This window comes from Cetorhinus maximus, chromosome 15 (assembly GCF_964194155.1).
Source record: "Cetorhinus maximus chromosome 15, sCetMax3.hap1.1, whole genome shotgun sequence".
NCBI lineage: Eukaryota > Metazoa > Chordata > Chondrichthyes > Lamniformes > Cetorhinidae > Cetorhinus > Cetorhinus maximus.
In genome coordinates, this window is record NC_135893.1 from 49,612,528 (window position 1) to 49,625,382 (window position 12,855).

At 43.8% G+C, this 12,855-nt stretch overlaps 1 protein-coding gene across 1 annotated transcript in view; it reads left to right on the forward strand.

The window, feature by feature from the left end:
- The window catches only part of LOC144691151 (uncharacterized), a 369,111-nt gene that overhangs the window by 100,364 nt on the left and 255,892 nt on the right, over positions 1-12,855 (forward strand). Inside the window, exon 12 of the mRNA XM_078559217.1 lies at positions 10,458-10,610. Coding sequence (XP_078415343.1) covers positions 10,458-10,610 — 153 coding nt within the window. The remainder of the gene's footprint in view (positions 1-10,457; positions 10,611-12,855) is intronic.

Sequence of the window (12,855 nt, forward strand, 5' to 3'; positions counted from 1 at the left end):
GATCCAGTTAGGGACCAATAACATTTTGTTTACAGTAGACACAGTTTGAGATTCAAGACACTTGTTAAGTGAATAAAGCCACAAGATTCCACAGGTTTTGAACAAACAAAAATAAACTTTACTATCCAAGGTCAGAAAGATAAAACAATTTACAACATCTATCGTATCGTCTAAAATTCAGGGTAAATATGAGATACATGTGAATTAAAAGCCAACTATGGTCGAACACACCGCACTACACAATAAATGGCAGATATGAACAAAAGAGAGTCCACGGATTTCTCAACAACCACCCAGATGTCAGTAACACTCTGAGTCAGCCGATCTCACTGAAACTCTAACCAGGGAATTCTCTCCAAAAGTCGCTCCAACCCGGACGCCATCAACAACGGCCCACCTCACAGGGTTTCAATCTCATCTCCCGTGATTCTATTCCCCTGGATTCCCGAGTATGCACTCGGGCACCAATTCACAAGCACAGTTTGAGCTCTTTGGCGGCGCCAAGCAGAGCACTACCTCTCCAAAGGGGTGCCTTTGCTCCAACATCCCGCAGCACGGAGTCACCAACCTTCCGCTGCCTTCTTCACTTAAAGTCTGCTTCCCGCTGCCATTTTCCTGTTTGGATTCTGTTCCTCTGTTCTTTTTTTTATAATGGAACTGGGACTTTTGCTGTCCCTGTCCCCTCTCTGGGATTCTTCTTTTGTGACCTCTCCCTGTCCCCTCTCCCTTTGGGACCTTTCCCTGTCCCCTCTCCCTTTGGGACCTTTCCCTGTCCCCTCTCCCTTTGGGACCTCTCCCTGCCCCCTACCTTGGACACTAGACTTCCATGGCTCTCCGTTCCTGGTCACCTGACCCAGGTTTCCACGCCATTTTCCTTCCTGCACGTGTGCACTGGGCCCAAAGAACGTAAAAATGCAGATCTGTGCATGTGCAGCCCACTTATAAGAACATAAGAAATAGGAACAGGAGTAGCCCATTCGGCCCCTCGAGCCTGCTCCGCCATTCAATAAGATCATGGCTGATCTTCTTGAGTTTTGATTTCCACATTCCCATCTAACCCTGATAACCTTAGATTCTTGTTACGCAAGAGAATCAGTCTACCTGTGCCTTTAAAAATATTCAATGACCCCGCCTCCACTACCTGAGGCAGGGAGTTCCAAAGTCACACAACTCTCAGAAAAAATTTCTCCTCATCTCTGACCTAAACAGTTCATCAGTCTTGGTTTTTAATTTACATTCGACCAACTGTTCTTATTCATCAGCAATTCCTTCCCCTGTTCAAGGCGTTTTTTCATGATACTTATTAGAGGCTTCTGATACTTAAAGTTCATCAAGTTTTAATTGAAGATCTATCTTTGTTGAATTTGCTTCTACAAGTTTATCATTTAGACGTTTCAAGTCCTCATTCAAGTGTTCCACTTCCTGTGACTGACACTCCAGCATTCTCACCAGTTCTCGTTTTTCACTAGCAAACTCATCATTCGTGGGTGAAAGTTGGTTCTCTACATTAATTTAATTTTTTCTGAGCAGAACCTAATTCCTCACGCAGCCCTTGACAGTCCTGCATTTCTGATGCTAACTTTTCTTGGTCCTGGGCTAGTGTTTTTTCCACTTCATCCTCTTTAGCCGTACAAGTTCGGTCTCAAGTTAGCGCACAATCGGGAAACAGTCCACGATGTTCCTCCTGCAAAATCTGTTTTTCTCACTTCAACTGGCTCTCTCGAAACTCTCGGAGATGCTAAGAATTTCAAACCTGCCAAATCATTACCCAGTAAAAAATCTATCCCTTCCACAGGTAAACATGGAACAATTCCCACTATAGTAATCCTGATGACTAAGTCACTTTGTAGATTGACTTTACACAAGGGAACAGGTTCACAATTTCCACGAAGATCACCTGTTAGCACTTTTTACTTCATCAAACCATCAAAAGCAACAATTTGCTTTTACATGCCCTATCTTATGGCAATGAATACATGCTAGTTTCTTTACATCCCTTTTATTCTCTACTCTTTTATAGACTGGAACAGCTTCTCTTAAACCATGTAACTTAAACTTTTCTTTAGACGGTTCATACTGTTTAATTTCTTTCTCTCAAGTTGAAGCTCAAGCTTTTGTCTTTCCATTTCTTTTGCTCTTTCTTTTTCCCCTTCTTCCAATTTGAGCTTTTTCTATTTTTTTTTAATTCTTTCATGGGACGTGGGCGTCGCTGGCTAGCTCAGCATTTATATTGCCCATCCCTAATTGCCCTTGAGAACATGGTGACGAGTGGCCTTCTTGAGCCGCTGCAGTCCATGTGGTGTAGGTACATCCACAGTGCTGTTAGGGAGGGAGTTCCAGGATTTTGACCCAGCGACAGTGAAGGAATGGCAATATATTTCCAAGTCAGGATGATGAGTGGCTTGGAGGAGAACTTCCAGGTGGTGGTGTTGCCATGCATCTGCTACCCTTGTCCTTCTAGATGGTAGAGGTTGTGGGTTTGAGAGGTACTCTCGAAACAGCTTTGGTGAGTTGTTGCGGTGCATATGGTAGATGGTACATATTGCTACCACTGTGGATCGGTGGTGGAGGGAATGGATGTTGAAGGTATTGAATGGTGTACCAATCGAGCTAGCTGCTTTGTCCTGGGTGGTGTTGAGCTTCTTGAGCATTGTTGGAGCTGCACTTATCCAGGCAAGTGGCGAGTATTCCATCACACTCCTGACTTGTGCCTTGTAAATGGTGGACAGGCTTTGGGGAGTCAGGTGAGTTACTCTGTGCAGAATTCCCAGCCTCTAACCTGCTCCTGTAGCCACAGTGTTTATATGGCTGGTCCAGTTCAGTTTCTGGTCAATTGTAACCCCCAGGATATTGATAGTAGGGGATTCAGCGCTGGTAATGCCATTGAATGTCAAGGGAAGATGTTTGGATTCTCTCTTGGAGATGATCATTGCCTGCTTCTTGTGTGGCACGAATGTAACTTGCCACTTAACAGCCCAAGCCTGGATGTTATCCAGGTCTTGCTTCATATGGGTACGGCCGGCTTCGTATCTGAGGAATTGCAAATGGTGCTGAACATCATTTTGCCATCATCAGTGAACATCCCCATAGGGAAGGTCATTTACGAAGCAGCTGAAGATGGTTGGGCCTAGGACACTACTCTGAGGAACTCATGCAATGATGTCCTGGAACTGAGATGATTGACCTCCGACAACGACAACCATTGTACTAAGTATGACTCCAACCAGCAGAGAGTTTTCCCCCTGATTCCCATTGACTCCAGTCATGGTAGGGCTCCTTCGTGCCACACTCGGTCAAATGCTGCCTTGATGTGAAGGGCAGTTACTCTCTCCTCACCACCTGAGCTCAGCTCTTTTTTTCCTTGTTTGGATTAAGGTCAGGAGCAGAGTGACCCTGGCAGAACCCAAACTGAGCATCAGTGAGCAGGTTATTCCTGAGTAAGTGCCACTTGATAGCACTGTTGACTACCCTTCCATCACTTTGCTGATGATTGAGAGTAGAGTGGTAATTGGTCGAATTGGATTTGTCCTGCTTTTTGTGTACAGGACATACCTGTGCAGTTTTCCACATAGCCGGGTGGATGCCAGTGTTGTTGCTGTACTAGAACAGTTTGGCTAAGGGCACAGCTAGTTCTTGAGCACAATTCTTCAGTACTATTGCTGGAATATTGTCAGGGCCCATAGACTTTGGAGTATCCAGTGCCTTCAGCTGTTTAATTTTTAGGTATGCTTGGTGCTGCTCCCAGCATCCCTTCCTGCACTCTTAATTGAACCGGAGTTGATCCCCTGGTTTGATGGTAATGGTAGAGTCGGGGATATGCTGGGCCATAAGACTACAGATTGTGGTTGAGTACAATTCTGCTGCTGCTCATGGCCCACAGTGCTTGTGAATGCCCAGTCTTGAGTTGCTAGATCTAATCAAAATCTACTCCAGTTAGCACAGTGGTAGTGCTACACAACATGATGCAGGGTATCCTTAATGTGAAAACAGGACTTGGTCTCCACAAGCACTATGCGGTGGTCACTCCTACTGATACTGTCATGGGCCGATGCATCAGTGGCAGGTAGGTTGGTGAGGACGAGGTCAAGTAGGTTTTTTTGATCTCATTGGTTCCCTCACCACCAACCACAGACCCAGTCTAGCAGCTAAGTCCTTTAACACTCCGCCAGCTCGGTCAGTATTGGTGCTACTGAGCCACTCTTGGCGAGGGAGATTGAAGTCCCTCACCCAGAGTAAATTCTGTGCCCTTGCCACCCTCAGTGCTTCCTCGAAGTGGTGTTCAACATGGAGGAGTATGGATTCATCAGCTGAGGGGTTGGCGGTGGTAATCTGCAGGTTTCCTTGCCTATTTTTGACCTGATGCCATGAGACTTCATGGGGTACGGAGTCAATGCAACGCCCCCCTGACTATATACCTCTGTGCCACCATCTTGTGGTGGGACAGGACATACTCAGGGATGGTGATATTGTTGTTTGGGATATAGTCATACTCACTTGAATCATACCTTACAGACAATGTCAGGCTATTGCTTGACTAGTCTGTGAGACAGCTCTCCTAATTTTGGCACAAGCGCCCCAGATGTTTGTGAGGAGGACTTTGCATGGTCGACAGGGCTGGGTTTGCTATTGTTGTTTCTAGTGTCAAGGTCGATTACAGGTGTTCTATCTGGTCTCATTCCTTTTTGTAGGCTTCGTAGTGGCTTGATACAACTGAGTGGCTTGCTAGGCCATTTCAGAGGGTAGTTAAGAGTCAACCACATTGCTGTGGGTCTAGTGTCACATTTAGGCCAGACCAGGTGAGGACAGCAGATTTCCTTCCCGAAAGGACATTAGTGAGCCAGATGGGTTTTTATGACAATCGACAATGGTTTCATTGTCATTATTATTATTATTGAGACTAGGTTTTTAATTTCAGATTTATTTACTGAATTAACCCCAGCTGCTGTGATGGGATTCGAACCCGTGTTCCCAGAGCATTAACCTGGGCCTCTGGATTACTAGTCCAGAGCCACTGCTTTCCCTTAAACTGCTTCATCTGCAACTGAATTCCAGCTAACTCAATTGAATTGCTATCTGGATTAAATTTGCCTTCTTCCAATCCCAGATGCTGTGCTATTACCTCAATTGTGACTGCTTTCTTGGCCCCTGCTTTTGACCTAAACTGTAACTATTCTGTTCATGCAATTAACCTGGCCTTGATTAATTGTTGCAAATCACTCGAGGATAAATCTTCCCTCTCCAGAAAATCATAGCAATTGAGAAAGCCATTCTGCTTCTCAATCAGTATAGTAATATTCACCGTGGAAATCTTATCAACTTCAACCTCAGCAAGTGCCAGCATGTGTATTTGTCTGTGGATTTAAAATCGCGCAAGAGCCCCCAATTTATGTTGTAATCCTTGGCCAGACACCCCCCCCATTCTTGGTACCATCTGTTTAGGGACCAATAATGTTTTGTTTAAAGTACACAAAGTTTGAGATTTAAGACGCTCGCTCTGTGAATAAAGCCACGGGTTTTGAACAAACAAAAGTAAACTTTGCTATACAAGGTCAGAAAGATAAAACAATTTGCAATATCTATCGTATACTCTAACATTCAGGTACATGTGAATTTTCAAGCCAACTGTGGTTGAACACACCACATGGGAACAGGACTAGATCATTCAATTAGATCACAGCAGATCACACCACACAACACAATAAATAGCAGATACAACCAAAACAGAGTCTGCAGATTTCTGAACAACCCACCTAGATGTCAGTAACACTGAGTCAACCAATGAGAGATATTGAATCATGAGAGGTTCCAGTCTTCACCTTCAAAGATCTAACCTGGAAACTCTCTCCAAAAGTCACTCCAACTCAGACGGCATCAACAATGGCACATGTCACAGGGTTTCAATCTCGTTTCCTGAGGTTCTGTTCCACTGGATTCCTTAGTATGCACTCCATGTACATAACTTTCAGCCCTTCAGCCACGCCAAGCAGAACACTACCTGTCAATGTCTTATCAATTACATTGTTAAAGTTTGGCAATGTCAATTGCATTGTTAAGGGAAATGGGCGACAGGTATTTGAACACACACAAATAGGGGATAGCTGGGGCACTGGGTGGATGTGAGGAGTGTTGACACTGAATAAAGTCAATAAACTATCTCAGCGAGGAAGGGCTCTGTGTCTTAGTTTTGACTTCACCAACAGGTGTGAATCCTGTTAGCACCAGCAACATGGAGTCACCAACTTTCCACAGCCTTCTACGATCTCCAGGGCTTCTTCTGAGCTCTTTTCAATTACAAAACTCAGACGGTATCAATAATGCCCCACCTTGCAGGGTTTCCATTCCATCTCCTGAGATTCCATTCCCCTGGATTCCCAATTCCGCACTCAAGCACCAAATTACAAATGCACTTCAGCCCTTTGGCCGCACCGAGCAGAACACTACTGCTCCAAAGGGGCACCTTTGCTCCAAAGGCCCACAGCAGAGACACCAGCTTTTGGATTCCTTAATGCCTACTCCTCACAGCCTTTTACCTGGTTGGAGTCTGTTTCTCTGCTCCTCCCTTTTAACTGAACTGGGACCTTCTCCTGTCCCTGCCCACTCTCTGGGACTTCTTCCAAGACCTTGCCCTGTCCCATCTCCCCTTTGGGACCCCCCCTGTCCACTCACCCTACCCTTTGAGACACTAGCCTTCAATGGCGCCCTACTCCCAGTCACCTGACATGGGTTTTCACGTGGTTTTTCTGGCACAGGCGCGCTGGTCCAAAAGAACAGTAAAAATGCAGATCTGCGCACGTGCAATAGCTCTAAAGTCTGTCGGGAGTTGAAGTTCCCAACCTCCACTCTCAGCATTAGGGTGTAGTTTTCATAACGATATGCATTCATAGGTCATGTCAGGGTCCAGGAGTGATGGGATCTTCTTCAACTTGAATGTCGCATACATTTCGTCCTGTAGTCCAGTTCTAAATTCATTATTAAATTTTAGATTTTGGCACCAAGTACATTTCACAAGGCATATGCTTAGTAAGGAGATACGGATTTAACAAACCTAGTGTCTCACCTTCAAGAAAATAGTAGAATATGTTAACCTGAAGGCATTTTCTGATTTGAATAATAGATTTGAATAATACAATCAAATCATTCCATTCCAGTGAGGTTTACATTAGGAATGTTTCCCATAATTTCTCCTGCATTCTTGCATCAGGACACTTGCTCTGCCAAACTTTTTTGCTGGGTTAAAAATTGGCCTGGATCTGCCTTTGGAAAGGTTTCCTCCTTTGTAGGGAATATTTTGAGTGCGGGACCTCAATTGGCCCAAGGGCAGGTGGGTTGCCTGCTGCCTCGTCTGCCACTGGTAAAATACCAGTGGAGGTGGATTGGCGATGGGCACGGCACCCGATTTTACACCCCCGACCCACCCACCCCGCCCCCACCCTCACCCCTCGCCTCCTGGGTAAAATTACACCCTTGAAGGAGAAAAAATTGCAGGAAATTGGATCAAGAATGGGACTAACTTGATTACTCTGCTCTTCAAAAGAGCCCACAAATGGCCCCCCTCTGTGCAGTATTATTCTGTTCATATGGTTCTATTAGAAGTTGTAAAGCAAAATCATGTTAATCAGAATTAATTTTCTTTTATTTGTAGAAGGGAGATTGTCAGCAAGATTTACTCTTTAAATTCGTTAGGTTATGAGGATATAATTTGCTTCTGAGTCTTAGGGTATTTTTTGCACTTCTTTGAAAATTTAGATTTTGTTATAAAACGTCAGCACTGAGCTGAGAACCTAAAATGTGCTATTGTGTGTCTGCATCTTTTCTCACTATGAACAAGTGTTAAACTTAACTGGGCATCCCATATAAATGTCTTTCATAAATAATACAGCTGGGTGAAATGTTTGAAGTACAAAGTACAGTATATAAGTTGGTTAAACTAAAGGCATGAACACAACGTTGATATATTACCATAAGGAGAGGGTGCTTGCATAGTCCTTCTGTATTAATTATTTGAAAAACCATCAGAAGGAATTAAACTATAATTTTCAGTGAATACATTGAGTTCAGATTACCCTGAAAAAACACATCAGTGTAGTGAAAACTTTCTGGAATGCTGGGATATGAAGTTGATGAGTTTCAGCATGAAATGCAATATAAATATGTCAGTATGATATGTGGTAATAATTCCCTTTTACTCTTCCCAACAATTCTACCTTAACCTTAATCTCAGCAGAAGAGCACTGCATCAGTGCGAATATGGAGACATTGTTCCTATTTGCTTATTTGTTCAAACAATGCTGGTTTTGTATTTCCACTTATTGAAACTGGGCTAAAATTCGTTGGATTCACTTGGGATTCTTATAATTCACAGATTTTCTTTTTGGAAAAATATACTTTATTCATAAAATATCTGAAAGAACATTACAAAACATTTCTAAATGGCCATCACAAAAAGTGCAATCAGATTCAACATTTATACGTGGATCACAAGGTGCTTCAATCCAATTAATATTACAAACATTTCAACATGATCATTACCGACAGTCAGACAGTGCAATGGTATTGGAGTTATCGACACACATCGTGTTGCACTCTGAGGTGCTTCAATATAATTATAATACATTTAGTATTCACTACATAAATTCATTGTGAGTCATACAACCCGAGGGGTCTATACAATTCCCAGCCCCTCGGTGCACCATGGCAGAAAGGTCTTAGACAGCGACCTTTTCCCATTGCGCCTTTGCGGCGGCTGCCCCAAGCTTTAGTGCATCCTTCAGCACATGGTCCTGGACCTGGGAATGTGCCAGTCTGCAACACTCGATCGGGGACAACTCTTTGCACTAGAAGACCAACAAGTTTCGGGCAGACCAAAGAGCGTCTTTCACCAAGTTGATGATCCACCAGCTGCAGTTGATGTTTGTGTTTGTGTGTGTCCCTGGGAACAGCCTATAGAGCACAGAGTCCTGCGTCACAGCACTGCTCGGGATGAACCTCGACAAAAACCACTGCATCTCTCTCCAGATCTTCTTTGCAAAGGCACATTCCACAAGGAGGTGAACAATGGTCTCTTCCCCACCACAACCACCTCGAGGGCAATGTGCAGAGGGGGTGAGACTCCTGGCGTGTAGGAAGGATCTGACAGGGAGGGCCTTTCTCACCACCAACCAAGCAGCGGAGAACAGATTTTTTTCGAAAAATATACTTTATTCATAAAGTATCTGGAAGAACATTACAAAACATTTCAAAATGGCCACCAAAAAAGTACAATCATTTTCAACTTATACACGTGAATCACGAGGTGCATCAGTACAATCAATGAATATTACAATCATTTCAATATGGTCATTACAGACAGTCAGACAGTACATTGGTATTGGAGTTATCCACATACATCATGTTGCACTCTGAGGTGCTTCAATACAATTATAATATATTTAGTATTCACTACATACATTCATTGTGAGCTGTACAGCCTGAGGGGCCTATACCTGTCCCAGCCCCTCGGTGCACCATGGCAGAAAGGCCTTAGAAAGCGACCTTTCCCCATTGCGCCTTTGCGGCGGCTGCCCCAAGCTTTAGCGCGTCCCTCAGAATGTAGTCTTGGACCTTGGAATGTGCCAGTCTGCAACACTCGGTCGGGGACAACTCTTCGCACTAAGCGGAGAACAGATTTTTTTTTGAAAAATATACTTTATTCATAAAATACCTGAAAGAACATTACAAAGCATTTCTAAATCACCATCACAAAAGGTGCAATCAGATTCAACTTTTACTAAGCGGAGCACAGATACTTTTGATCTAAGTGGATTCAATCTAGATATCGGAGATAAAAGACCAATGTGCTACCTCACCTTGTGACCCTTTGGAATGCCTTTAAGTTAAATGTTGCTAATCTTGAAATTGTATTTTAATCATATGTGAATGATGAACATTTCACTTTTCTGGCTGTTTAACTTGTTAATGAGAATATGAGAGCTGAACAGCCTTTGCCTGGCTTATAAGCCATCCCCAGCTCTCGCACTGAGTTAGCGTAATATACATTTAGGTACAAGTAAGCAGCTAGCCTAAACACCAGATGGTGCTGTTCTAGGAGCCTGTGTGCTAATTCTCCACGAGCTGCTGCAGCACAGCAGAGGAAACTTTGTGACTTTGTGCCCTCGGCAGGGAGTTGAGTGAGTCACACTAAAGGTGCACAGCAGAAGTCTGGGAACACATGATTTTCCAACCTCTTAATTTTAATGATTTGAAAATCCTGTGCCTGACATTCTGAAGTGCACTGACTATGAGTGATTCAGACAGAAGCACAGGGTCAATTAGCCCTAATGCTCTGTCATGTTAGAGTATCCAGACATTTTCTATTATGACGTGATGTGTACCATTTCAGCTGTTTAAAGTTCTCTTCTTATTTGTGTCAGTAAAAGATGTGAATGACAGAAGTTTGTGTTTTTATATGTAATCTGCAGGTGCTGATGTCCCTGAAAGCAATTGGAAATGCTGGCCTTGGTGCCAGTGCTCAGATTCCAACATTGAATGAATGTGTACAGTCCAAAACCAATCTACTAGAAGTACGACTTGCAGCCGTTTATGCTTTCAGACGCATTCCCTGTGAAGCTGATGTAAGATAACATTTCACAACTGATTATTTACATGTTCATCCTCATTGGGAAGGGTTTTTGTCATTCTTGGTTGAATTTTGATTTAACAATTGTGCAAGAACGACTATCTACAAACTCTCATTCTTGCTGCTTGTGTCCCAGTCAACCACCTGTCCAGATAGTGTCGTCAGCTGGACGAGCTCAAGCTCCGGTTTCAGAGCTTGAGCGGCAGCCGGTGTCACTACAGTGCATCCATGAGGCTGAGAGCTACACAAAAGCACATTTCTGGAGGTGGTCACTCTGTGTGCAGGAGAGATTGGGTGACTGCCAGACAGGCAAGGAGGATCTTGCAAGTAATGCAGGAGTCTCCTGAGTGAATTTCACTCTCTAACCGATGTTCACTTTTGGTGACAGGTAAGGGGAGTGCAGTCAGAGCCCAGCACTACCAGTGGATTAGCTGTACAGGGGGTGCAGGAGGAAGATCGGGAAAGCAACAGTGCAAGCGGATTCTATAGTTAGAAGAACAGACAGGTGCTTTTGCAGCCGCAGACCTGATTCCAGGAAGGTGTTTTGCCTTCCTGGTGCCAGGGTCAAGGATATCACTGAGCGGTTGCAGAGCACCCTGAGGGGGGAGGGTGAACCCTGGGCCCAAATTATTACCAATGACATAGGTAGGAAGAGGGATGAGGTTCTACAGCTAGATTTTAGTGAGCTTGGAAAGAAATTAGAAAGCAGAACCTCTAAGCTAGTAATCTCTGGATTCCTCCCCATGCCACACGCTAGCGAGTACAGTATTAGGAGAATAGAGCAGATGAATGCCTGACTGATATGGAGTGCAGGAGGAAGGGCTTTAGATTTCTGTGACTTGGAGACCAATTCTGGGGGTGATGGGACCATACAGGGCAGACAAGTTGCAACTCAACAAGGCCAGGCTCAATATTGGGTGCTGGGGTTGGGGGGGTTGGCGGCGTTGCTAGTGCTGTAGGGGAGGGTTAAACTATTTTGGCAGGGAGGTGGCAGCCTGAATGTAAATTCAGAAGGACAAGAAGCAAAACTGTAAGTATGAGGCAGGAAATTATTAAGCGAATATGGAAGGTCAGTAAAACAAAGCCTAGAATTTTTAAAAAATATTCTTTCACAGGGTGTAGGTGTCACTGGCTAGGCCAGCATTTATTGCCTATCCCTAATTGCCCTTAAAAAGGTGCTAAGGCGGTGGTGAGTTGCCTCCTTGAACAACTGCAGTCCATGTGGTGTAGGTACACCCACAGTGCTGTTAGGCAGGGAGTCCCAGGATTTTGACTCAGAGACAACGAAGGAACGGCGATATATTTCCAAGTCAGGATGATGAGTGGCTTGGAGATTGTCTATTGTCTTTAGATTCCTGGGACTTGGAGACCAGTTCTGGGGGTCTATAGACAACAAAGGAGTTGTTCAGTCATTCGTGGTGAACATTTCAATGTGTGGTATCTAGTGAATAAGGCAGATAGACACTTGGAATTATGATGTCATAGCTATTAATGAAATATAGCTTAAAGAAAGACAGGAATGGCAGCTGAACACTCCTAGTTCCAGAGTTTTCAGACAGTATAGAAAAGGAGATTAATAAAGAAAGGGGTCATAATATTGCTTAAAGAAATGATCCTACCTATGAGCAGTGATGACATGATAGAAGGATCATCAAATTAGGATAGATGTGTTGATCTGGGGAGGAATCACACTACTGGGAATACACTATAAAACCCCCCCTATGAGGAAGATGAAGAGTAAATATATACGCAAACTGTTGAGAAGTGGAGAAACAGTAGGACAATATTAGGAGGGGATTCTGGCTATCCTAATATTAACTGGAATACATTTAGTGTAACAGGTATAGACAGTGCAGAATTTTAAAAATGTTTTCAGGAGAACTTAAATTTTTTAGCCAGTACGTAGCAAGCCCAATATGAGAAGCGGCAATTCTGAACTTATTTTAAGGAATGAATCGGGGCAGGTGGAAACGGTGACAATGCAAGAGTGTTTCAGTGATAATTATCGTAATCCAGTAAGATTTAATGTACTAATGGCAAAGAGTAAACATAGACCAAGTGACATTCACACCACACGAGTGCTAGACAAGAGAAATCTAATCATCTCCCCTTAACATTCAATGGCATTACCATTGCTGAATCCCCCACTATCAACATGCTGGGGGTTACCATTGACCAGAAACTGAACTGGACTAGCCATATTAATACTGTGGCTACAAGAGCAGGTCAGAGGCTAGGAA